General features: G+C 44.9%; 2 protein-coding genes across 3 annotated transcripts; one reads left to right on the top strand and one right to left on the bottom strand.

Annotated features, from left to right (window-relative positions):
* Positions 1-246: 246 nt before the first annotated feature.
* On the bottom strand, positions 247-25,758 carry LOC106968403 (UDP-glucuronosyltransferase 1A1). Of its 2 annotated transcripts, none has more exons than XM_015064753.3 (5): positions 24,761-25,758; positions 5,026-5,157; positions 4,325-4,412; positions 3,817-4,036; positions 247-1,415 (listed from the first exon to the last, which is right to left on the bottom strand). In XM_015064753.3, the coding sequence occupies exons 1-5, from the start codon at positions 25,622-25,624 to the stop codon at positions 1,118-1,120; spliced, it is 1,602 nt and encodes a 533-aa protein (XP_014920239.2). In that variant the 5' UTR covers positions 25,625-25,758; the 3' UTR covers positions 247-1,117. The 2 variants fall into 2 exon arrangements, with proteins under 2 accessions (XP_014920239.2, XP_014920240.2); XM_015064754.3 differs by lacking the exon at positions 24,761-25,758 and adding an exon at positions 13,068-15,157.
* LOC113595908 (dnaJ homolog subfamily B member 3) lies at positions 18,902-19,835 on the top strand. Its single transcript, XM_027047238.2, has one exon. The coding sequence runs from the start codon at positions 18,979-18,981 to the stop codon at positions 19,699-19,701; it is 723 nt and encodes a 240-aa protein (XP_026903039.1). The 5' UTR covers positions 18,902-18,978; the 3' UTR covers positions 19,702-19,835.
* Positions 25,759-26,217: the final 459 nt, after the last annotated feature.

The following is a 26,217-nucleotide window of genomic DNA, read 5'->3' as shown; positions in this document are numbered from 1 at the left end:
GAATTTCTATGAATTTATTTATGTCTTTAGTTGTGGAAAACATCAGAGAAAATACACTTGTGAGACACTGTGCTTTGGGCTTCCACACAAGCCACGATGATACCCTTGAGCCCACCACTCATCAATTTTATACATCATTCTTTTCCCTAAAGCCAGAAATCAGACACTGTTCTCAAAAGAACCTGTGCCAATGATTTATTTTGTTAAGTTTATTTTTCTTTATTTTGTTAGAGAGAGAGAGAGAGAGAGAGAGAGAGAATGGGAGAGAGAGAATCCCAAGTAGGTTCCGTGTTATCAGCACAGAGCTGGATGCGGGGCCTGATCTCACGAACGCAAGATCTCACGACCTGAGCCAAAATCAAGAGTCAGACGCTTAACTGAATGAGCCACCCAGGAGCCCCTAGGTCATTCATTTATTTCAAGTACAAGGCACTATGCCCTAAAGGAACCAATGTTTCCTTCTTTGTATACACAAAGTGACATCTGTGAAGCATGAATGCAAGTTAGGACCTGCCATTACTGGTGACAGAATTGATCGCAACAGTCTACAGAAGCCAGACGACGATGTTAGAGCTGTCCTCCCAGGTAGAGGGGGTAAGACCACCTGGAACCTGTGCCCCCAAACAAGCCTCATTTGCTGAGTAAGAAAAGTAATGGGAAGTGCAGGAGGCACCTGCCCAACCCCCCTGGAAAGTCATCTGAAGTGACGAACGTAGTCCAAATTAAAGATCCTAAAGGGGGCAGAAAACATATTCAAGTATCTCTACCTCTAGGTGTGACTAGCAGTTAGATTGCTTTTATTTTAAAGTTTGTTTATCTGTTTATTTTTGAGGGGGGGAGGGGAGGGGCGGAGAGAGAATCCCAAGCAGGCTCCACGCTCAGTGCAGAGCCCAACTCGGAGCTTGACCTCACAACCGTGAGACCATGACCTGAGCCAAAATCAAGAGTCAAATGCTTAACTGACTGAACCACCCAGGCGCCCCTAGATTGTTTCTATTTAAAAAAAAAAACCACGGGGGTATCTCCCTTAGGGCTAAGTATTTCTTGAATAAGCATAACATAAATTTAACGTTGCCTCTGGTTGCAACTTTGGGTCACTTCACTTCCCACCCACCTCTCAGTGTGTCTTAGACTTGTGAGATTTCTTAACTCGTCCTTTTTTCCCAAAGCACTTCCGGCAGCCGAAGGCGCAGCATTTGTACGTGATGAAGACAACACCCAGCACAATGGCCAGGAGGAAGCCGATCACGTCCACAGAGTGGTACTGGTACCAGGTGAGATCGTGGGCTGCAGGGCGCAGGTGCGGGGCCCCCTTGTGCCTCATCACGAACTCAACCCAGAACACAGCCAGGTCCAGGGGCTCGATGGGGCGGTCCTTGTGCAGGCTGGACAGGCGCATGATGTTCTCCTTGTAGCTAAACACAAAGACAGTGACGTGAATTCTGGAACACCAACCATACCGACCATCCTCCCTCTAGGCTTGCTGTGGTTGGGAAGGCTCCCAGATTTTACAAACTTGGTAGAGGAAATGTGTTTCTATTATGGCCAAAAAGAACACACACACACACCATACATCTCTCTCTCTCTCTCTCTCTCTCACACACACACACACACACACACACACACACACTAACTGGTCTTTATCTCTGAAATTAAAAAAAAAAAAAAACGTAGAAAGAAAACAAGAAGCCAAAATTATAATATTAAATTATTTGAACCTAGCTTCCTGTTTTCTTCTCTTCTTTTTCATGATATTTTTGTAGGAAATTAGATGACTCTTTATAATAAGTGAAAGAAATAAAGGAAAAGGTCATGTCAGAAATTATGAGCAGTTTCCCTCTCACAGTTTTAAACAATCACATCTACTCAAAGTCAAAGCCATTTGTAAGTGCCCTCGCAAGGTGGCGGCATACTTTCCATTGGTGAAGCATCACACCGTCCAAGTGCTAACTGTAGCATGAGGCTGTGTCTATGCAGCCTGGGAAACAAAATGGGTTTTTGTTTATTTTAGACAGCGTTGGTAGCTGAATCGGAACATCCACATCCAAACTGGGTTAGATGTTTCACCCTTAGTGTGGATGCACTGCGAGAAGAAAGAGAAGGTAGGGGAGGAAAAAAGGAAAGGAAAGGGAGAAGAAAGAGAAAAACGGAAGACACTTTTATTCAGGAGTAATTATGATAATTGCCGCCTTTAAACAGGTCTGCCATTTTATTTGGATACATTATTGTATTGTGATAACAATATTTGACCATAAGGCCTGTTAAACATCTTCTTTTGTATAAATCTTCTCTTAAACCAGATAGATTTTCTATAACTTTCATTCACTCATTATTTATTGAGCACCTGTTATGGCCTGGCTGCATCGTCTGATGTCTTTATTTTATGTCCCCGTGTAGAGTGTTGGGAACAGGGAGATTCACAATTAGGTAGCGAGAACTCACAAACAAATGCAGTTAGCTAAACTCTCAGGCTGATTGATGAACGTTTTTAAAAAATAAGAGAACTTTTACCAAGTCATTTTTAGGTTCCAGATAGTCATCTGTATCACGGAACAAAAGATCAAAATTGCATTACGAATGTGAACCTCAGGAACGAGTTTTGTCAGCACGTGGAGAGAAGTCGGGGTTCCGTGGCGCCAATGTGTGAGCAGCACATCCTGACCCCAACAAGCTGGGCGGCCGGAAGGCGCCATTCAGAAGAGAGGGATGGCACCCACCGGGCACTCTGGGCATTTACCCCTGGGTTATGTGGGCTTTTCTTCTCCATCCATTGGCACCACACATGTGGGCACCCCACCTCTCCCCCATTTTTCCTTGCCCAGCCTCACTGTGTCACCCTGTGCAATGTCTCCTCCCATCTGAACACACTCCAGTTTTCCACATCTGTCCTTCTAACTGATGTCTTTTTCAAGATGAAGCAACTATGGGTGAAGACTCCACTGTCATGGAGACACACACATGCACACGCACTCATACATGCACATGCACACACGCGCTGTTAATTGTTGGACGAAGTCCACCCTGGCTATCACTTCTTCCCACAAGGTTTTGACCAAGCTGTTACTAGTGAACTTGACATCAATACAATAAATTCCACACAAAGACCATTTGATCTGATGGCTTTTGCCTCTTGAATTCTTTCAGAGCCGTATTTGAATAAACTCACCTTTGCTTTATCACAAGCCTTTGGGATATCACATGACACCCCCCCCCCCATTTATAAATCCCCATGAACAAAATTTCTCATGGGTTTCAGTGCTAGGGAGAACTATGCTTCTAAGCTCTTTGTTTTTATCTTATGGACACTAGGTTCATTACAGAATATTTCTCTCTTTGTAGAATCTCGTAGAGTAGACATCTACTTGGTGACAATATTTTTTAACAAATTGAAGTTTTAAGCCTACCAAGGGAAATAATATTTAAAATCAGTTTTGGGGCGGCTGGATGGCTCAGTTAAACGTCTGATTCTTGATCTTGATCTCAGCTCAGATCATGAGCTCTAAGTTTGTGAGATCAAGCCCCACATCACGCTCTGCACTGACAGCCTGCTTGGGATTCTCTCTCTCTCTACCCCTCCCCCACTCGTGCTCTCCCTCCCTTCCTCTCTCTCTCTCTCTCTCAAAATAAATAAATAAAATCATTTCTATGAGAAGTTCTCTAGGAATTAAAGCATCCTTTAATGAAATGCATAATAATAATCCCAAAGTCATCTTACTTATTAATTAGGTTTTTATGTATTTGTTTTCACATTTGAATATTTATTGTGAATGAGATGGCCAAGATACAAGTAGTATTCCTCTGTACATTTTCTCTTACCTTTTGTCATTGATGACAGCTTTTAGGGCATTTGCTAAATCTTCAGACGTCATTTCCAGGACGTTCAAGGTCAATCCAGCCCCCCGGGTCTCCATGCGCTTCGAGTTGTCCATCTGATCACCAAATAAGGGCAGCATCACCATGGGAACGCCGTTGCATATCCCCTCGTATATGCCATGGGAGCCAGAATGTGTGATGAAGGCACGAGCCTTCGGGTGACCTGAGAAGCAAAACAGGGAAGGATGCCAGCAGTCAGGTCACCGAGTTGCATGGTCTGACACCATCTATGCTCTGCAGGCATGCTAAGGACTCAGTGCCATCCACATGTGGCTTTTGCAGAAGTCTGCAGAGGAAAACGTGGGGTGAGATACCCCACGAGGTAAAAAGCAACGTGGAATACGTTGGCCATGATATGTTCCAGCTAAATAATCCTTTAGAACAGCCACACGCAAGCCACTTTCGTAATTGCACTTGGGTTTGACCTACACGCCAGAGCCTGCTCACATACCAAGCAGATCATTTTGGGGAAGCCACTTGACAAGTATTGTGTTCTTCGCAAGATTTGGTGGTGGACTGCCAGTATACCGCCACAGGACCTTGCAGAGACAGGAACAGAGTTTAAAAACACAATGATTCCGAAACATCTGCCACAGTAGCTAGAATGTAGAGTCCACTGAATGAACATAACCTTGGCAGGGGAGGGAGGTGTAGCAACTGGGAAGGCTCCTGGGGACTGGTAACAAGCTGTGAATTTGTGCAAATCCACCAAGCTGTACACTTATGACTTTTGCACATTTCTGCACTTCAGGGGAAGGTTTACTTAATAAAACGAGTGGGTGTAGAATTATAGGCGCAACAATATAAGAAATGAATCCTGTGTCCTGACCAGCAGCTTTTTTTGTAGAAATACTCCTTATGTAACATGAAGAAACACTGTCCTGTTCATTTTGTCGATAAAATAAATTCTCCTTAATACGCTGTTGACTTTCTTAGAGAAAATGAGACCTCCAAGGAAAGCAGACCGCGGTTTAACAGAACAGTTGAGAGTGACATGGTAAAAAGACCTTTGGATTAGTAATCAGGAAGTCGCAGGGAACCCCAAGCCTAAAGTCCAACTGATAGGATTAACTCCGATACTAGAAGTCTGGGGTTCCAACTCTTGTGAAGATACAGATACAGAAGGTACAGAATTGTATGGCATGTTCTTACTGTCTGAGGTATTTTGCCCAAAGCATCAGCAATTTCCATAGCTTTCTCCTTGGGAATCTCTGAGACCATGGAGCCCAAAGAGAAAACCACAATTCCATGTTCTCCAGAAGCATTAACATAGGCTTCAAATTCCTAGAACCAGAAGAGAAATTTACAGTTAATTTTCTTCTCACGTTCTTTGGGAACTGCATCCATTCAGCTATAAATCCTATCTCTTCATGTTAAGAATACGCGTGTCTCTGTGTGTGTGTTAGAGACACAAAATATTAGTGCATGTTATAGACTTCCTTCCCCCGTTATTCCTTCCACAGGAGGAAGGCTTCTTGCTTATCTGGTTGGTTATCTTCTGGGTTCTTCTTTGAGATGTAGAATCCAGGTAGTGTGCTAATTTCCCAAAGGAAAAGCAATCAGAGGTAAGACCAGATCCACTTCCCAGGGGCTTCAAGCATCTGAGAGCATCTTGGGAGAAAGCAGGCTTTCAGGAAAGGGATTGATGGAGAGAGCAGCAGGCAGTGTGGAAGGAGGGAGGAAAGGTGGATGAGTGTCACAGAGAGGGGAGAGAACCGTTTAGCAGATTGCTGAAGGGAGACATTGGGAGAGAGGAAAGCTGCCCAAAGAGAATTTCAGAAAGCTTTCTGCAGACTCTAAAACTCCTGCACAGCCCCTTTAAGAAAATCCACAGTAAAGATGTATATTACTTTTCAAGGCTTCTGGAATATTCCTTTTATGTTGAAAGAACGAATGAGTCAAGGCACGAAGCCGCAAATAGTGTTGAGGATGAGGCTCACAATTAAGGAAAACCCTCAAATAGCCAAGACAACCTTTAACAATTCTTGCTTTCCCACAGCCAATACACGGGGGTGATTGGGGATCATATTCATGTCAACTCAGTGCTGAAATTTAACCAGTCAACCTGGCATTTCCCCACCTTTCCTGGAGAAGAGCTTTCTGAAGAATGGAAGTCAACTTTCCTGCCTTAGCAAGAACATACAGAAAGACACCTGAATCTCTCTTTGCTGGTTTCATAAAGTACTGTCGAAAGCAGAAAAATCTCCCTAAGCGTGAAAGATACAAAAGCAGAAGAGAAAACCTTGCTAAGTGTGCATCAGGATCTGAGCCCCCTCTGTGGAGTTCAGAGAAGGTCAGGGGCATGTGAGAAAACCCTGAGTACCCAAGCCACCGGGGGGGAAGGATAAACAGGCAGTGAGTCTCAACCCACCCAGCACATGACCCCCCTGGAGTGTTCATGTCCCGTTCCAGAGATGCTTCCGTGTCCTGATTCCTTCGAGCAGTATATCCTTCGCCGCCATCTAAGGAAGATTGCAGCTGCAAGGCCGCTCCACTCCTCCAACCGTGACCGCCATCGGGCATTGCAGCCTTGGCTGTTAGGACAAAGCTCAAGACAAAGCAGTGGGGCTTGTTTCTGAAGAAACTTCTGGACCAGATGACCCAAGGAACAAGGAATGAAGAGCAGAGAGGGGCTGTGTGACAAGCCCTCCACCTGGGCCTTGCGTGCAAGACCACGTCATTAGAAAACGGCGGGGTCTAAGTCAGCCTTTCCCATTGCAGATACTGCTCTATTGCGACGAAATCATCTTCTTTTTCGAGGAGCGACTTTTTTTAATGGAGTGAGTTTTGGTGTATTTGAACTGCGAGTGGTTTTCTAGTGAATAATGAACCTGACAACTACTGGAAGATGAACGATCTGTCGTTCCCGTGGATGAAGCAGGGGGATGGGATCTTAGAAGTGTCTGTGTGTATAAGAGTGAGAGACAGTGATGGTGGGGACCCCACTAGTAAGTGCAGATCACAGATTATGACCTATCGAGGCCCTACCCCTGAAGTAATAAGGAATCGACTTTAGAGACGGATGTCAAACAAAAGCTCTGAGAGGTAGCAACCAAAAATTAATCCGATCAGAATAGCAGTATTAGCTGCATTGAGTCATGAGTGGTGGCTGTGACCCCCGGAAGAGAGTAAGGAAACCCCCAGACTCAACCCTCAGCGATAATCACAGCTCAGTCTGCTCTGACCCCAACCTTCAAAGCCAACTCCAGAGTACTTGGTCATCAGGCAAAGTACAGACACACTCAGGCATGCACACATGCACGTGCACAGGCACACACACACACGTGCACACACACAGCGTGGCAATTCCACATAGAGGAAATAGAGCAAGGTGTGAGTATGGCAATTTCCCCCCAACTGTAGGTTATCAATGATCTAATTAACTCCCTTAGAATCTCCCAAATGGTTTTCTATGTCTCCCAAGAATGCCACGGATATTGAGACTGTGTGATGCGGTAGGGTTTGCCCAGAACTGAGGGGTTTCCTGGGATATGACACTTTCAGTCCCGGACAGACCAGAACACTGGCCACCCCGGAGTGACACGTAGAAGACTTCTGACAGGCCTCAGCACACATGATTTTAAGGGACTTTTTTTCAAATTTGGTTCAGAGCATGGCCAGGGAAGCCCCAACATCTCCTCAGGGGTGAGCCTCCTGCCTGGTCCTCACCCCCATCCCATCCCAGCAGCTCTCTTCAAGGTTTCTAGCTCCTAGTGGCTGTGTCCTGGGCCTTCTCCATGGGGCTCATCTGAAAGGTTGGGGAGGCCAGCATCATCCTCCCCACTGCCATGCTGCATTTTTGGTTTGTGGCAAAGACCTCCTAAGGATGGCTTTTCTGAAGTCCTTCCTCCCCAGGATGCACTACATCCTTCTTTCCTGGGGAAAGATGGCTCCTCTCCAAGGACCTTTTGAGCTCTTTCTCCTGAGTGAAGGTACATGGCTTACCTCACTTCCCAGGACCTTCCCTCCTGCATGAAACCCATTCTTCCTCTAACTTTGTCTACAAAGGGCCATATCTGGTTTCACCTCCTTGCACACTCCTCCACACCCACTCAGCACCCAGCCAGACGTGATTACCGTAAAAAGGAATCCACAGGTCCATAAACACCCAAAGTTAAATAGCAAGACTAAAGTTTAAATGTCACAGAATTTCATCTACAGATCACGGAAGAGCAAACTGCAGAGCTGGTGTTGTCATGAGCAACGTCCACTCTCGGCAAGCTCTTCTGGGATTTAATAACGGTGAGGTCCACACCCTACTGGCAAAACTTCCCATGAACCTGGCCCTAACTCCACAGACTCTGGTATGGTCAAAGAGTGAGGCGGTGTGTTAACTGAAGATAATCCTCGATTCCTCCACCTCTTATCCCCTTCCAAAATGCACGAGGCCACCTCTGAAGTGAAAACACCTGCCCACCTCATTGAAGTCTTTAACAGAGATGCTAGCTTCTGCTGAGAGTTTAGTATTTTGAGTTCCAGGCCTTTATTAGATTTTCTCTTCCCAAATGGCTTCTGTTTCTCAAAACCCTTGGTAAACATTTGGCATGTTGGAAACCAGTTGGTTTATCACTACGCATGCAGAGCCACTGACAAAGACCACAAGCTTCCTTGCTCACCACTCTCTCTTCTCTCCACCTCTAAGTCTCTGTTCTCACCCACCTTCTCTTTGGGTGTTTTCCTCAGACCCAACATGTCTGGGTGGACATCATCTCTGAATCGCTGCTGTCCACAATGATGGTCTTTCACTCTGAGCGGGGAACGATATCTTGGAATTCTTGAGCTTCATTCCTTTGCTCTCAATGCTGTTCTACTATCTTTTGTCCATCAGGCATCCCACACATGTCTGATGCCAGGTGTGCTTTCCCTATGGAGTAGGGACTTCCCAGAGTCCCTATGGACTCTTCTTATCAACTAAATATTGCATCTTTATTCTTGAAGATCAGGACTTTGACCAAGAGCATTGGGACCAGCACGATCTCTGCTAAAGGAATGGGAGCATGGAGTAAGATTCTTTAATTAACAAAGGGGATGTGGGGTGCCTGGGTGGCTCAGTTGGTTGAGCGTCCAACTCTTGATTCTGGTTCAGTTCATGATCTTAGGGTTGTGAGATCAAGCCCTACATCAGGCTCTGCACTAGCATGGAGCCTGCTTGGGATTTTCTCTTTCCCCTCCTCTCCCTCTGCCCCTCTCCCCCACTTGCACTCCCTCCCTCTCTCTCTCTAAAATAAAAAATAAACAAAAGGGAAAAAAGAAAATGAATAGCAACTTGACAAACCAGCAAAAATCAGGAAAAGGAAAAATGACCACATAAAATAAAAATAAAGTAAATTGGGAAAGTTAGAATCCAATCTATCAATTTTTAAATGAACTGCAAACTGGCAAAATTCTCTCAACCAGGCTAAAAATATCAGCTCCATGTTATTTAAAAAGAAAAAAAAAAAGAAAGCTTGAAGACAAAGGGGTGCCAAAAAGACACTAGGGAAATAGCAAGATAGTGCAGGAGTGGTGATATTAATATCAAAAAAGTGGAATTTCAAATTAAAAATATTAAGTAGGACAAAGAGGGCTTCTGCCAGGTACAGTTTACAAAGACATTCTCACACTGAGGCTTGTTTGCACCAAACAAGGCAGCAACTAACACTCAGTCAACACAACTCACCACTTAGAGAAATTTACAGGGGAAAAAATATATGGAGGGGCACCTGGGTGACTCAGTCGGATGAGTCTTGACTCTTGATTTCGGCTCAGGTCATGATCTCATCATGATCTCATGGTTCGTGACATTGAGTCCTGCATCAGGCTCTGGGCTGACAGTGCAGAGCCTGCTTGAGATTCTATCTCTCTCTACCCCTCCCTCCTCTGACTCTCTTTCTCTCTCTCTCAAGATAAATAAACTTTAAAATATATATATATATATATATATATATATATATATATATATATATATCAATAAATGATGCTAAAAACTATGATACTGAGAAAGACAGTTGATAAAATTCTGTAGCCACTCCTGTTAAACATCCTAAAGAAGAAAATCATTTAAATAAATAAAGGCTATTTGCCAAAGAACAATGGCAAACATAATACAAAATGATGAAATGAAAATCAATCTTCAGGGGGCACCTGGGTGACTCAGTCGGTTAAGTGTCTTGACTCTTGGTTTCGGCTCAAGTCATGAGCTCACAATTCATGGGTTCGAGCCCCACATCAGGCTCCACGCTGATAGTGTGGAGCCTACTTGGAATTCTCTCTCTCTCGCCTCTCTCTCTGACCCTATCCTGCTTGCATTCTTGGTCCCTCACTCTCTCTCAAAATAAATAAACCTTAAAAGAAAAAAAAGAAAATCAATCTTCATTACAATCAGGAGCAAGAATCCTCGTGATTGCCAACATTACTCAATTATTTTGAAAGATTCTAGTGAATTCAATAAGACCAATATTTGAGGGGCACCTGGATGGCTCAGTCGGTTGAACGCCTGACTTCAGCTCAGGCCATGATCTCATGGTTTGTGGATTCAAGCCCCACATTGGGCTCCATGCTGACAGCTCAGAGCCTGGAGCCTGCTTTGGATTCTGCCTCCTTCTCTCTCTGCCCCTCTCCCTCTCACACTCTGTCTCTCTCTCTCTCAAAAATAAATAAACATTAAAAAAAATTTTTTTAAATAAGACCAATAGTTGGCATGGAATTTACAACAGAAGAAATCACATTTTCTTTATTGATGAAAGCCAGCCTACTGGTTTTTTAAATGACAGAATCAATATTTTGAGTTGGCTGAATTTTTATTTTTATATGGGGCTGAATTTTATTTGAGTTGGCTGAATAGTGAGTAGATAACCAGCTACAGGCAGAAATGGAAAAACTATCACATTCACAGTAATGACCAAAAAAAAAAAAAAAAAAAAGGTAAAATATTTAAGAAAATCTGACCCAGAAAGGAACAGAAAAATATGAAGAAAACTACAAACGACTTGATCTTTGGTTAAGGTAATATTTGAAGTAGCACCAGGAAGAGCAAGTCTCTGGAGTATAAATTTCCTTGCTAATATATATTAGGTGACAAACAGAATGACCTGCGGCCCATAGATACCATGAAACATGGAACGGTTTTAAAAACTAGATATAATATTTAGAACCAAAACGACATTCAGGACATACTGATAGGTGAGCAGTGGGGATATATTGTTACCTTATTCGTAAAACGAAGAACAAAAACTTACCTACAGGTACCTATATTTGTATGTAATTGTAGGAGTCCAGAAAACTGGTGGAGATCACTGCCTATCTGGTGACTAGTCCTCAGTTCACGCCCTTTGTTGGTTTTCATTCATTCCTTTAACAAACATTTGGTAAGCGCCTATTAGACTCTGATATTTACGCTGATACTTACACCAATCACGGGCAGACCTTTTGCCAAGTGTTAAGGATGCAGTGACGGGCAGAAGTAGTCCCCGCACCCACATGTATGGAAGAGATGGTCAATAAACAATTATCTAAATGAAATGACTGCGGTATTTAATGGGCTATGAAGGAAATAGCACAGGACGCTATCTTGGAGAGAAGGACTCCCTGAGGAAGTGATATCGCAGCTCATCTGAAAAATAAAAAGACAGCCACCTCACAAACTCAGGCACAGCATCCCAGAAGGACAGACCGTCAAGTTCAAGGGTCCTGAACCGGGAAAGATTTTGGAATGTCCCAGGAGTAGAAAGAAGGCCAGTGTAACGGGGGACATTCCATGCAGGTTTATAAACAAACCCTTCTATTTCAAATGGAGTTTCTATTATGCATGCACATCTCCAAAGTTTTAAATTTCAAAGTAAATGTCAAACAATCATTTTCACTTGGATCCTATATAATGATGCCAAAAATGTTTCTCTTTAATTTCACTCTTAACTTGGCCAGGCTGACTAGCTCTCTTTCCTTTGATCTATGATGTGCCCACTGGTTTGGTAATATTTCACCTTTTCCTATATATGAAAGAGAATTATGACTGGTTTTCTATTAACATGAGGTTTTGTCATTTTGCTTTCTAAAAACTCAACACCATCTCCTTTCTTAAGCAGATAACCTCGTCAGGCACATACTTCTCCAACAGGCCTGCTGGTCTGTTGGGGTATCAGAATCTTATTGGTAGGAGTCACCAGATGTTGCTTCACATTATGGGGGAGGAATCAGAGCCTCACAGAGGTGATCTGGTCATGCGGCAACGGAGTGGAGGCATCCACACAGCACTGGAATTCTCCCGCAGGGTTCTTTCTGCTGTCTAGAGTTTCTCCTTGCCGTGACATTAACATGATCGTTTAAAATGTGAATCACAATGGAGTCACCCCGGAAATAAGATTCAGTGCTGTCTGAGGGTGAGTAGAGTCCCTTTAGTAGAAGCCAGACTCAGAATCTGCAAAGTGCCTAGGTTACCAATGGATCCTCAACCAATACTTGTGAAATAAATGAACAAATGCCCACTGAAATGTGACCTTCTTGGAGAATCCTTCCCAACCTCCCAACTGACAGAGACTCTCCTGCTATTCTCTATCACCTCCATTGAGATGTGGGAAGAAGATTGTGAATGCTACGTTTTTGCATCCCTCACATCTCTATGGGAAAAAAATTAACTTAGCAGCATTGCAGAGGATGAGACTCAGGACCTTTCTGCCAAATGCCAGGATCGGACTGTCTCATGTTTACTTATTAGAAGACAGGGGACTGCAGGACCCAGCTTCCTAGCAGACTATCGAGTAACTGGAGCTTCAACACCAGAAACATAAAGGCAACTTGTGCCACCATGGTCCATAGATGTCAAAGAATTATTCTAGCAGTCTTGAACCTTGGGTGTCTAACCCAGTCAAGGGCAGGAAGGTGCATGCTGCAGATTTTTGTGCTCTGCAAGGATCCCCGAACTCACTGCTCTGTGCTTACGGCAATTAACCTTTGTTGCATCTAATTGATTACTCTCCACTGGAGCCCAAAGTATGCTTTCTTAAAGTGTCCCATACAAAGAAATAACCCAGAAGATGATTCCCAAGACAGATACAAATTACGACCCCAGACCCGGGAGATTTGTACAGCAGAAACTAACGAAAGAGGGCATGTGACACTACCTCAGCGTGCTCATTCAGCATATGTCAGGGGCAAGTTCATCCATCCAAAGTACTTGCAAGGAGACAGGCTTGTAAAGCTCCCCCTCAAATACACACCTGGGACAGTGGCTTTTTGCTGGCACAGTTGATCCCACCAATAAAAACCATGTTGGGCATGATGGGCCTGGAGTAATCCTTTACAAAGTCACTTTTGAAAAGCCAGACCGATGCGGAGCCCATAAGGTCCTGGACAGTCACATCTTTCTGAAGGACTTCCGAAGCAAGTGACGCATATGGGGAATAAACCACATTGCACAGGAAGCCCTCTGACACAAGAATGAGCATGTTCTTCACCCGCTGTAGGAAAGTCATGTGATCTGAGTTAAGGGACAGAACCCTGGGCACATAGGATGGTGGGCTGGGGCAGCGGGTACCTTGAAAATCTAGGCCGCATGGCAGTGAGTGCAAGAAGAACACGACAGGCAGTGCCAGGCGCAGGGCCACGATGGGGCCACAAGGAAGGAAAGGGTCTGTCAACATGGCATCGAAGCCGCTTTCCACCAGGGAGGCCATCAGCTCCTCGTTGTACAGTAAGTGGGAGCAGGCAGACAAAAGCAGAGCAGAGTCCTTCTTGACCCTCTTGTATGTCTCGACCACACGCTGCAGGAAAGGCTTCTTCTCAAAAACCCCGAGCCCGAGACCAGTAAAAGACGCTTCCACGTCCTCCCTCCGGAATGGGACGGGGTAGCTCTTCAAGGTGTAAAACGCTCCTTCTTTAATGTACACGGAGGCCTCAGGAGCTATGACCACTACGTCGTGTCCCCGCTGGTGCAGCCGCTGGATGACCCCGAACAAGCTCAGCCAGTGGCTGCCGTCCACTGGGACCAACAACAGCTTCCCGCCCTGGGACAGAAGGGGATGCAGGGCACACAGCAGCAGGCTCAGCACAAGTGGACGTGGCCCCCGGGACCTCGCTGCCATGGTTCTCCTGTATCGGCTACCAAGCCTCTCACCTGCCAAAAGTTTGCCCTCCTCTACTTATATGTCGCAAGAACCAATCTACACTCAAAGTTAATGTTTGATTGTATCACATGACTGTCGCTGTCAGTCAGCTAAAGATCGTGCCACTAACGAGGGCTAAGAGCTTTTCTAGGTCTCTTTCCCCACCCCCCAAGTATTTTTATTTTGTATTTATTTACTTTCAAGTTCTTATTTTCATTCCAGTTAGCAAACCTACAGTGTAATTTCAGTTCAGTTCATTTCAGGTGTACAATACGGTGATTCAACACTTCCCTACATCACCGGGTGCTGATCAGGACAAGCGTACTAGGTTCTCATTAGACAACAACCGTTTGACTGGCTGGAATCCTTTTCCAACCACTCAGGTCCCGTTCTTGAGGGGCCAGAGAAGGGAATGCAGCACCAGCACCTTTGAATGGATTAGATGAGTATTTCCACGGACCAAGAGAGTGTCACCAGAGAGGGAGAAAAAGGCTATGGGGTGACAAATTAGACTTCCTTTTCAGGAATGAAACAGAAAGCAGAATATGTCTTTTTAGAAAGGAAAGAACACGGGGTAGCTGGGTGGCTCAGTCGGTTGAGCATCCGACTTCAACTCAGGTCATGATCTCTCAGTTTGTGAGTTCGAGCCCCGCGTCAGGCTCTGTGCTGACAGCTTGGAGCCCACTTGGGATTCTCTGTCCCTCTCTCTCTCTCTTTCTCTGCCCCTCTCCCCCTTCTCTCTCTCTCAAAAATAAATAAGCATTAAAAAAATAAAATGGAAAGGAAAGAACGAGACACTGCAAGCCTACTTTGGGCCCGTGGTAACCTTGAAGAACGTTCCCCACAGGTGACTCAGGGCTCTCTGCCCAATCACTGCCTCATTTTTTGATTCATTCACCCAGCAAAATACCTATTGAGTCCAGCGTGCACAGCGCTGGGCCTGGGGCTGGGGCTGGGGTACCAGCAGAGATGAGTCCAGATGAGTCCCCCACCTCCCCAGAACTCCGGTTCCACCGGAAGGGACAGACTGACGACGCAAACAGGTGAGCAGATGCATGAGAGGCACTCCAGGAAGGAAATGAACGCCGCTGGCTAGTGAATGGCGGGAAGGGAAAGCCACCTGAGTGTGCCACATACAGAAGGCCTTTCCAGGGCAGATCCGCATTCCCTCAGAGAGGCAGTGAGAGAGCACTCTGTCAGTCAGAAACGAAAATCGGTAAGTGAGCAAAAGTAAGTGAAACCGTGCTTGTCACACAGCCCCAAGGCCCAAGGAGGACCCCATTGAAGCAAAGGGGAAAGATGAACAGAAACAGTAAGAATGTATACTTACTGAGCACGCACTAGGTGCCAAGTGTGGTGTTTAGCACTTTACAACACATCTTATGTAATCCCCAGAAGTATCCCCTTAAAGCAGGTACTATTATTCCCATTTTACAAAGGAAGACACTGAGGCTCAGAGAGACAAGGTGATTTGCCAGAGTCCTGAATTTACTAAGCGGCAGACTGAGATCCGGGCCCCAAGCGTCAGAGCGTAGAGACCTTGCTCTTACCTACAGCTCCCCATGGCTTCTAGCAGGTCCCAGATCTTACAGCCGGGTTCAAAATTTACAGCCAACTAGGAGTCAGAAGTAAAGCTGTGATTCCCAAGGTCATTACTCAATTGAAATAAATGGAGAGAAGGCAGAGGGCAGGATTTGGGGACCAAGTAGAATGTGCTCCCACAGCAACACCCAGCACTAGCTGGAGCCCCAAAAGATCAAGTGAAGGGTCAGAGAGCAAGTATGGGAGTCGCGAATAGAAATGCCCCTCCCTGGGGCACTTGGATGGTTCAGTTAGTTGAGCGTTGGACTTCAGCTCAATGATCTCACAATTTATGAGTTCAAGCTCCACGTCGGGCTCTCCGCTGCCAATGCAGAGCCCACTTGGGATCCTCTGTCTCCCTTTCTCTCTCTCTGCCCCTCCCCCACTTGCTCGCTGGCTCTCTCTCAAAAATAAAATAAACATTTTTTAAAAATGCCCCTCTTGGGGCGCCTGGGTGGCGCAGTCGGTTAAGCGTCCGACTTCAGCCAGGTCACGATCTCGCGGTCCGTGAGTTCGAGCCCCACGCCAGGCTCTGGGCTGATGGCTCAGAGCCTGGAGCCTGTTTCCGATTCTGTGTCTCCCTCTCTCTCTGCCCCTCCCCCGTTCATGCTCTGTCTCTCTCTGTCCCAAAAATAAATAAAAACGTTGAGAAAAAAAAAATGCCCCTCTCTAAGAAATGGCAAATCCAAGTGCAGACAGAACTGATCACCTTGCCCTTTCTTTTGGAGATCACTGCTGTTCTCTACAATCCCAGGATGAGAGCACAGACCCCGGCATTTTGACCATGGACGTCACTGGCCACCCATATTCAGGGGCCTGTTAGAAGGTCATGGAGAAAATGCTAACTTTAAAGTTGTGATGTCCTGTGGGCATATTCACAGGGCCTCCCTCATTCTGGTGCACAGAATAGGTACTCAAGATTTCCCTTCCCACCATCCTTCCTGCACAGACATCCAGTCTGGTACTTACTTGTATATAGGTGCCCTCCTACACATGGGAGCTCCGAAGCTCCCCACCCACACCCACCCCACCCCGAGCACTAGTCCATTCTCCAGGACTAAGATTCCGGGTGGGCAGCAAAGAGGTAGCAATGTTTTGGCTCCTTGGGTGTACCCCTATCTGCCATTCTGAAATTCACACTCCAATTTAAACATTAAGGGCAATCGTTCTTCCGAACTCTCAGTGTCATAAGAGTTCATCTGTAGATTGCCCAGAGCAAAAGGGCTGTAAACCCACACGGTCACCACTGTGATGATTTTATGACTTTCCCTGCATCACTCAAAGCCTCAGAACTTTTTGAGGCCTCTGTTGCACCTGCATGGTTTGGGGCCATGACTCCACCCTTACAAGCAGGGTTTCGGCTTTGGAATCACTCACTCAGGTGGTTTTGCAGGCAGTAAATACTCAGTAAATGTTTTTTGTACAGAGGTGTCTTCCCTTCTTCCCTTCTCCTTTGCTCAAGGCCCCATATCCATGCAAGCAACTGCTGGATCCACTGTCTCAGAGATGCCATAGTCCTGTTTCAGGGCCTCAGACCCCAAGGCTCCCAACCCCCGTCTACCCTCCATCAGCTGCCCCCTGCACTGCCCTATCCCACCACCATCCCTGAAACCTTGGTCAACAATCTCCTAGGACCCAGAATAAAATTCAGAGTCTTTGGGCTTGCCCTCAGAATTCACTGGAATGGACCTTGAGCTCACCTGTCCAAGCTCATTCCTCCTCTCCAGCCCTTTCACTAGACCCCTCCCTCTGCCCCTTTCCCTCCAGTCATTCTGGAGCACTTGACCTTTCCCAATCATGCTTTTCCCACATTGCTTGGTTCACCCTAGACTCTACTCCAAATCTGCTTCCTAATACTGTTTATTCCTTGATTATAAAATGTCAAATCCACGATTATAGGATTGTATTCGGTCCCTCAAAGTGACCTAAAGTCAGCAGTTTGTTCTGGGGACATAAAGTCAGCAGTTTGTTCTGGTGACAGAGTGTGCCTTATTGGGTCTACTACCCTTTATGATGAAATATTACAGAGTTCATTGGTTAATCATTTTCCTATTAGAGCTTAGTGACCTTTATCAGTGTTGACTTACCATTTATTAAAGCAAAAAATACAGTGTCAGAGAATAAGGAGAAAATAGAGAGAAGTCAGAGGTCCAAAAATGCCAAAAAGAAAATCACAGTCAAGGTAGAGCAGTTTTAGTGGAAATAATTACTGCACCCAAGTTGACCAGCACTGTAAACACAGCAGCAACTTTTTTTTAATGTTTATTATTGAGAGAGATAGACAGACAGAAACAGAGTGCAAGCCGGGGAGTGTTAGAGAGGGAGACACAGAATCTGAAGCAGGCTCCAGGCTCCAAGCTGTTAGCATAGAGCCCCATGTGGGGCTCAAAGTCACAAACCTTAAGATACAACCTGAGGTGAAGTCACACCTTTAACTGACTGAGCCACCCAGGTGTCCCTATTGCCAGCAAATTTTACTAGTTTTGATATACTAGACCAGGAGTTCTCAAACTGTGGGCCAAAGCCCCAAAGGAATACCCAAGAATTTTTTAGGGGAATTTTGCAAAGTCGAAACTATTTCCATAATACTATCTGGCTTTTTCACTCACATGATCTCTTTTATGTATAGTGGAGTCTCTCTCTGGCCACATCACCTGTAGTATAGCAATAGATTGCGCAACTGCAGAAGCAGAAGAATCCAGTTCTCTTCTTTTAAACCAGAGAGACACAAAAAATGTAACATGATGCCCTTCTTCAGTAATTGTTTTGTTTTGAAAAAGTTGCTTTCCCATAGAAATATGATTTATCTTAGCGTGTAATGGTTTTATTGCTATTAAATTGACTATTGAGGGTTTTTTTAGTGCCTTAATTTCTAACGGTGTTAGTATTGATTGTTACAACCTATATAAACTAAAGCAAAAGGGTCCTGGGGCCAAAACACAAGAGAACTGCTGTCCTGGACAAACGATGTGGGTGACCTTCAGCACAAGGTCAGACTAAACGCACCGCCATCAGTCTACGCCCACCGGGCGAAGGGCGGGGGGGGGGGGGGGGGGGTGTCTGACAGAAAACCTGCTTTAAAAATACCACTCTGCCCCACCGCCAGAACGTGGGCCCCCACTTCCACCCGCTAACTTCCTCTTTTTCCAGCGGGATTTGTAGGTCACCGGCCCCCAGCCGGAAGGCGGGTGGGTGGGGCCAGGTGGTGGGCGGGGCCTCGGTAGGCGGGGCGTCCGCGCCCGAGCGAACCACGCCACAGAGAGCCTCATCGGAAGCGCGGCAGGTCCCGCCCCCCGGCGCTGCATTCTGGGATGCGGCCTCGGCCAATGAGGCACGGGCTACGTCACAAGGGCTCCCCTTCCCTGCTGCCTGGCGTCGCGGGGCACTCGGGCCCGCGTCCCCTCGTCGTGCCCGTGGCCAGCGGGGCCGTGCCGCGCCGTCCACCATGGTGGACTACTACGAGGTGCTGGGCGTGCCCCGCCAGGCCTCGTCCGAGGCCATCAAGAGGGCGTACCGCAAGCTGGCGCTCAAGTGGCACCCCGACAAAAACCCCGAGAACAAGGAGGAGGCGGAGAGGCGGTTCAAGCAGGTGGCCCAGGCCTACGAGGTGTTGTCAGACGCCACGAAGAGGGACGTCTACGACCGCTACGGCGAGGCCGGAGTGGAGGACTGCGGCGGGGGCGGTGGGCTTTTCCGCGACCCCTTCGAGCACGTCTTCACCTTCCGCGACCCGGCCGAGGTTTTCAGGGAGTTCTTCGGCGGCCGGGACCCATTTTCCTTTGACTTCTTTGGAGACCCGCTGGGGAACCTTGTGGGCGGTCGGAGGAGCTCCCGGAGAAGCAGAAGCAGGGGGACCGCGCCCTTCTTCACCGCCTTCAGTGGATTTCCAGCATTTGGGGGTGGTGTTTCTTCTTTTGATACAGGATTTAGCTCCTTTGGTTCCCTGGGGAATGGAGGCCTTTCTTCCTTCGCCATGTCTTATGGTAGTGGTGGGACCGGCAACTTCAAATCCATGTCGACTTCCACCGAAATCGTCAGTGGCAAAAAAATCACCACCAAGAGAATCATTGAGAATGGCCAAGAAAGGGTGGAGGTGGAAGAAGACGGAGAGTTAAAGTCCCTGGTCATAAACGGCAGAGAGCAGTTGCTACACATTGACGCCAAATAATTCCAGTCCAAGTTGAATCCAAAAAACATTGTGAGGAGCAGCAGGACTTTTTTTTTTTTTTTTTTTTTAAGATTGCAAGTGCACTCTACTTTCAGAACAACTGTACTCGAGAATTTATAAACAGTTCATGCCGATGCCTATTTGTTGTTATTGGGACCATACAAGTTAGACCTCCATTTGTCTTTAGAACTTGTTGTAAATACCTGTATGCACTTTGCTATTTATTAAACATAATCCCGAGGCAGATGCTGATTATTTCGTAGTATTGGGACAAAATGTTTACAGCACCTTGAACCTTGCCTTTCCATTTTGTTTGAAATGTGAGCCAGGTAGTTTGCTCTGAAGTTAACGTTGCCAAGATAACTCGTTTTACTTCCAATTTTTCAACACATGGTAGTAAAGGACGTGAGTATATTAATCCTTCTGGCTTAAAGATGCTTTTTAGTCCCACATAAATGCCAGTGACTAGTAAGAGTTTTCCGGTTAAATATAGTATTCAGTGTAGCCTTTTTAAAAAACAGGTTAACCTGACAAAGTGGTGTATTCGGTTCCAATGGCTATTGGAACAAATTACCACAAATTTGGTGGCTTAAAACAAGGCACATTTATTCTCTTAAAGATCTGGAGGTCGGAAGTCTAAAGTGAGTTTCATGGACTGACATCAGTGTTAGCAGGAACATGTTCCCTCCAAAGGCTTGAGCAGAATGCTTCAGTGAATTCTTCACGGTTACATGATTAGTTAACAACATCCTTAGGATGCTGTTCAGGTCACGTAAGCAGTAAACCAGTGGTAGTGATTACTCAAAACCCAACACAAATAGGATTACTAGCCTGTACCCAGCGTGGTTCTACAACTGTGATTTATGGAAATGTGGAAAGTATTTCCATAAAACTACACAAAACTATCCCATTGCCATGTGCAGAATGTATCTATTTTAAAATAGGTTGACAAAAGCCAGGAATATTGGAGAGCCTGGGATACTGATTGGGTGAGGCAGCATATGCATATTGGAGAGAATACATTTCTGTTGCCACGGTTTATCCCCGTAGTGAAAACTGTTTTGGGCATGGCTACCTTGGGATAGCCCATCACAAAATGTGCCATCCATCCCCTTTGGTTGTGTCTAAGGAAAAGTGTGCGTAAGACATGGGAACAAAAAGGCAACCGAACTGGATAGACTAAAAGTGCAGCATTATTTGTAATTCTTTACAGGAAGTTCATGTGGCCTGAGCACACTTAATTAAGAACATGTGAAGTTGAGTTAAGCCCAGTCCCCATAGAATGGTGTGCATACGAGACCTAGCAGGAACATAGGATTCAGCCATTACTATCCCACAAGGGCACACAGTCTGTTAAAACCACGTCAAGTGGTCACTGAGGTATCCTGGGTAGTGCTTCTTAGCCACTAATCGTACAAGAAGTATTATAATAAAGAAGACTGCCAGAGCTTTTAAAAAAATGAGTTCATTTGCCTGCCAGGCAAGGGGACTCACCAGTGAAGATATTCATCGTTGTTGGTGGGGAGGGGAGGGGAGGAGGAGCAGGGGGAGAAGGGATGTCAGGAGTTTTGAAATGATAGGAAAGTGCACACTTCCATGGTGGTTATGCTAATTAAGGGTTAACAACTACTCAGGAAAGTCTTCAGTTGGGTGGCATACTGGGGTCACTCAGAGGTCATGGATCTCAACAGCTCTGGTGGAAGCAACCTACAATGGATGAGTCAATGGATGAATATAAAAGCAAAATGTGTATCCATACGATGGACTATTATAGCCTTAAAAAGTAAGGATATTCTGACCTAATGCTACAATATGCATGAACCTTGAGGACATTAGTCTTAGTGAAGTAAGTCAGTTACGAAAGAGGCAAATAGTGTATGCTTCCATTTCTATGAGATGCCTGGAGTGGCCAAATTCGTGAAGACAAAGTAGAAGGGTGGCTAGTTATAACAGTTGAGGGCGAACAGCATCCAGTTTTGATATATCTGAATTAGTGCTGCTAAGTGGAAAGTTGCCTTTTACAGAAAAAGAAACCATTTTATTTAAAGAATTTTCCAAATTGAAAACCTCTTTTAAAAAATGTCTTGGCCCCAGAATCACAGTCCTGTATATCAATATTCCTCTTTTATGGAAAGGCTTGAGTGGGCTTTCAGAGTAGAGAAAATGGCATTTCCCTTGGTGCAAAAGATGACCATCTCAAAGACCCTGCAGTGGACTCTCCATGGACTCACTAGCACTTTCCCACAGAGCAACCCGTTAAATAAGGAAGTAGTTTAAGACACCATTTTCAGAATTGGGGATGTCACGGTTTTTTAAATAGAAAAAACTTAAATATACATTTTTAGGTGTATCTATGGAACATTTGCAAATGTTAATAATAAGTTACCAATCATAGAAGCCACTAGCTACACGTGACTACCAAGCATTTGAAATGCAGCCAGTCCAAATTGAAATATGCTGTAAGTGTAAAATACATACCAGATTTTGAAGATTTAGTATGAAAGCAAAAGAATGTAAAATATCTCAGAGCACTTGGGTGGCTCAGTTGGTTAAGCATCCAACTCTTGATTTTGGCTCAGGTCATGATCTCACCATTAGTGAGATTAAGCCCCACTTTGGGCCCCATGCTGGCAGCACAGAGCCTGCTTAGGACTCTCTCCCTCTCTCTCTGCCCCTCCCCGGCTCACGCACTCATGCTCTCTCAAGCACACGCATGCACTCTCTCAACATAAACTTTTTAAAAAATAATGTGAAATATCTCATTAATAATTTTATGTTGAGTATATGTTGAAGGTATAATGTTTTAGATATATTTGATTGAATAAAATACATCAAAATTAGTTTTAACCCTCTTCATGCCTTTTTTAAACATGCCTACTAAAATTTTTTAAACATTCTCTGATTAAAATATAAAATGATTAGAAAAATAAGAGAAATATAGCTAATATAAACCTTAACTATATGGGAATAAAGAAACAGCTTTGAAGATAGCCATGAGCTTAAAGAGAAAATCCAAACCATTGAGTTACCAAAAACAAAAAGGAAAAATATATGAGCAATTTATGCGAAAACCTAGGAAACACAGGAAAAGTTTTGTGACCTTCAGTGTTTCATTATTAAGAAAACTCTAACAGGAACTTAATGCTTACCAAAGGAAAATTAGAAAAATAACTATAACTATAAAATAAACCAAAAGATACAAGAATGACAATCACTAATAAAAAGAAAACTGGAATTCATGAAATAGAAAATAAAAATAGTAAAAAGAATAAGCAATTCCAAAAATTATTTCTATGAGAAAACCAATAAAAGAACTCCACCCATCAGAAATCTTAAGAAAGAAAAGGAGCAAAAATATGAAAGACTTAGACTCTGATCTTTCATATTTGGAGAAAATTTCCATCAAGTACCGAAAGAAGTCACATCTAAGGGTAAACCAAAGTAAGGGAGACAAAATCTCAAAGTAAAAAAGAATTTAGTGGAACAAAAGTGATAATGGTGTGCCTAGCACGTATAATACTTGAGAATTTCAGTGTAAATGATCTTTCGCATACCAAATAAATTGGCACAAACATCTAACGGTCTCCAGATGACATACATTGTCCTGCTGGGCACTTTTTAAATAATGATAATAGATAATATTTATTGTATGCTCGTTGTGACAATAGTCAGGCCAGAATAGTTGGGTCACCTGCCCACCTGCCCGTTCAGCTAGAAAAACGGGAGTGAGAATTTGAACCAGTGCAGTTAACTCCAGAGGATATATTTACATAGGAACACTAAAAGAAAAGAGTACCAGTTACTTTTTAAATGCCTTCCTATTTTTCAATTTTTACAAGCCTAATAAATATTTTTTTAAGTGACTAAATGCATTGCACAAAGGAAAAAGCCAGATAGTATAGCTCCCTTGTGGTCTGAAGCAAAAAGAGAAATGGCATTAGAGTCCTGTGCAATAATATGTACATAAATAAAAAGAGATACAGAAGTAAGAATGCAAAAACTATAAAAGATCTAAAGTCATGGAAGTTAATATAAAGTAAGTGAATATGGCATAAATGGGGGGAAAAAGATGGCTAACTCAGTGGATTAAGAAATAAAATAGCTCCCATGAGTCCTATTTCAATTAAACCCAAATATCCAGGATTAATGTCAGATGCCTCTGAAAGTATTAGTAAAGCAATAATTTCTACCATGGAAACCTGGGCTGGGAGGGTGGGCCTGGTGATGCGGTCAGCCCTCCCAACAACCCTTTCCCCTTTTAGACTCCCATTATTTTCATCACCGTCCTCCGCTTCACTGGGTTTATAGGCTCCTAGTTTTATCTCTTCCTTAGTCCCTCCGACCAGCCTTTGATGACTTCAGCATCCCAAGCCATTCAACCGACCTGCCATGCAATTCCGCTAGCCCCGAGTTATATACCAGATATCAGCACCTGGTCGGGAAACTTGTCAGCACAGCTCCCTCTCTGAAAACTTGAACTCGGTTACTTTCTCGGGTCACAGAGACCCCACCTTCTCTCTTCTGCATTGTCTCACTTCCCCTTAATTTACTCAAGCTCTTAGACACTCCTGCTCCCTTTTGGTGTTTAGGTCTCCTATGATCACACTTTAGTCCCTTCCAAGACGAAGCCACTAAAAACGACCGTGTCAACAAACACAATGCGATAGTTCCTTTGTCCTCCAGGATGAGCAAACACCCACAAGCAAAACCTCCTGATGGATCGGCCCACAACTCGGTTTCTCTGCTCCTACACAGCTGGAGAAAATTGCACAAGTATGAAGACGGCGCCTGCCTGGAAGACAGTCTTGGTTGACTCAAAGCAGCATTTGCCAGTCCTATCACAGACGCTCACCCCTGCCTCTCATTTTTCTCAGTGACCCTGGCAAACCTTTCTTGCATTAGTGGAGGCACTTCAACATTCATCTTGCCAAACTGTCAGGAGAACGAGAGATAGACATCTTTAGAAAGACTAGTAGATAAGTAAACACCTGGAAGTAAATTAAGAAAAAAAAAAACAAACACGTGTTCCACTTGGAACATTGTAGGCACCCATACAGACCTGTGACAATGGCTTCCTGTGGACACAGTTTATGCCCCCGATGAAGACCATGCTGGGCATCACTGGCCTGGGGTAGTCCAGTACAAAGTCTCCTCTGAACAGCCACATGGATGCAGAGCTGAAAACATCCACCACCGACACCTCTCTCTGCAGGAGCTCAGAGGCGAGGCTCGCGTAAGGAGTGAAAACAACGTGGCAAATGTACTTCAGGGACAGAGGGTAGAGCATGTTCTTGACCCTTTGCAGGAATGTCATGTGGTCTGAATTCATTGTTAATAGCCTAGGAATATATGAGGAAGGGTTTGGGCACTGCGTGCCCTCAAAATCTAAGTCGCATGGAACAGAGCGCAAAAAAAACACGGCAGGCAGTGACAGGTACTTAGCCAGGACTGCCCCACAGGGGTAAACAGGATCTGTTAAAACCACATCAAAGGAACTGGAGTTCAGGTGCCCGATCAGGTCCTTGTTGTACATCAGCTCCTTGCAAGACCTTTGATAAATGAAAGAAGCAGTTTTCAAATTTTCCGTGATTTTCAAAAACATCTTTAGAAAATGTACTTTTTCAAAAACCAGATAAGAGTGGCCCCGTACGAGGTCATTAAATTCATCCTGGGTGTACGGAATGGCGTAGGTCATCAGGGTGAAAAAGTCCTCTTTTTTGATATGCAGATTCACCTCTGGCGAAACGACCACTATTTCGTGGCCTCTGGCATGGAGCTCCTGCAGGGCCTCCTTCATGCTGAGCCAGTGGCTGCCATCCATGGGCAAGACCAGCACCTTCCCACCTTCAGCCCGGGGCCCGACACACAGGAACAGCAACAGCCCCGTGAGCACCGGCAGGGGAACCAGGAATCCTGCAGCCATGTCCGTAGAAGCTCAAAGCAGCTGACTTTTCCAATCAGGCTGTGTCTCCTGCATTTATTTCCATCATCTTTATCTTATCATTGAGTCACTCAGAAGGGCAAGTAACTGGCAGGCAGCGTGCCTCCCTTATGTTAATCATTACAAACTAAATCTATCCCAGTCTTTCACCACTGGCCCCACCCTTCTGCTTGCACACAGGGAGAGATCAATTCCCTGTACGTAGGGAAAACTCACCTGCCTTCGCTGCTCTCTCCAAGGATCATTCTAACTCACTCTCTTGCTTTTTATCCAATTCTCAGAACAAGACTGTGGATACCCGTTTCATTGGCTCTCCTCCTATTTCTCTGTTAATGGCATCCTAAAGGGCTGTGACCAAGCTCTGAGGAGTCCCCAATGCCCCAGTCTTCAAGCATAACTAACCTCTCTGGTGGATGTGCCCTTAACTGACAACTCTTAATGCTCTTTCCTCCCATGCACAGGTAACATGGAGCACACCCAGAAAGATCTATAACGTTGCTAAGGCAGCTTTCTCTAAACAGGGAGTGCAACACTAGCTCTTTGGTTTTGTCCTTTTTTTTTTTTTTTTTTTTTTT

Source organism: Acinonyx jubatus, chromosome C1 (assembly GCF_027475565.1).
Source record: "Acinonyx jubatus isolate Ajub_Pintada_27869175 chromosome C1, VMU_Ajub_asm_v1.0, whole genome shotgun sequence".
Classification (NCBI taxonomy): Eukaryota; Metazoa; Chordata; class Mammalia; order Carnivora; family Felidae; genus Acinonyx; species Acinonyx jubatus.
Note: the sequence above shows the minus strand (reverse complement) of the source record. Positions and strands in the feature narration are given on the sequence as shown.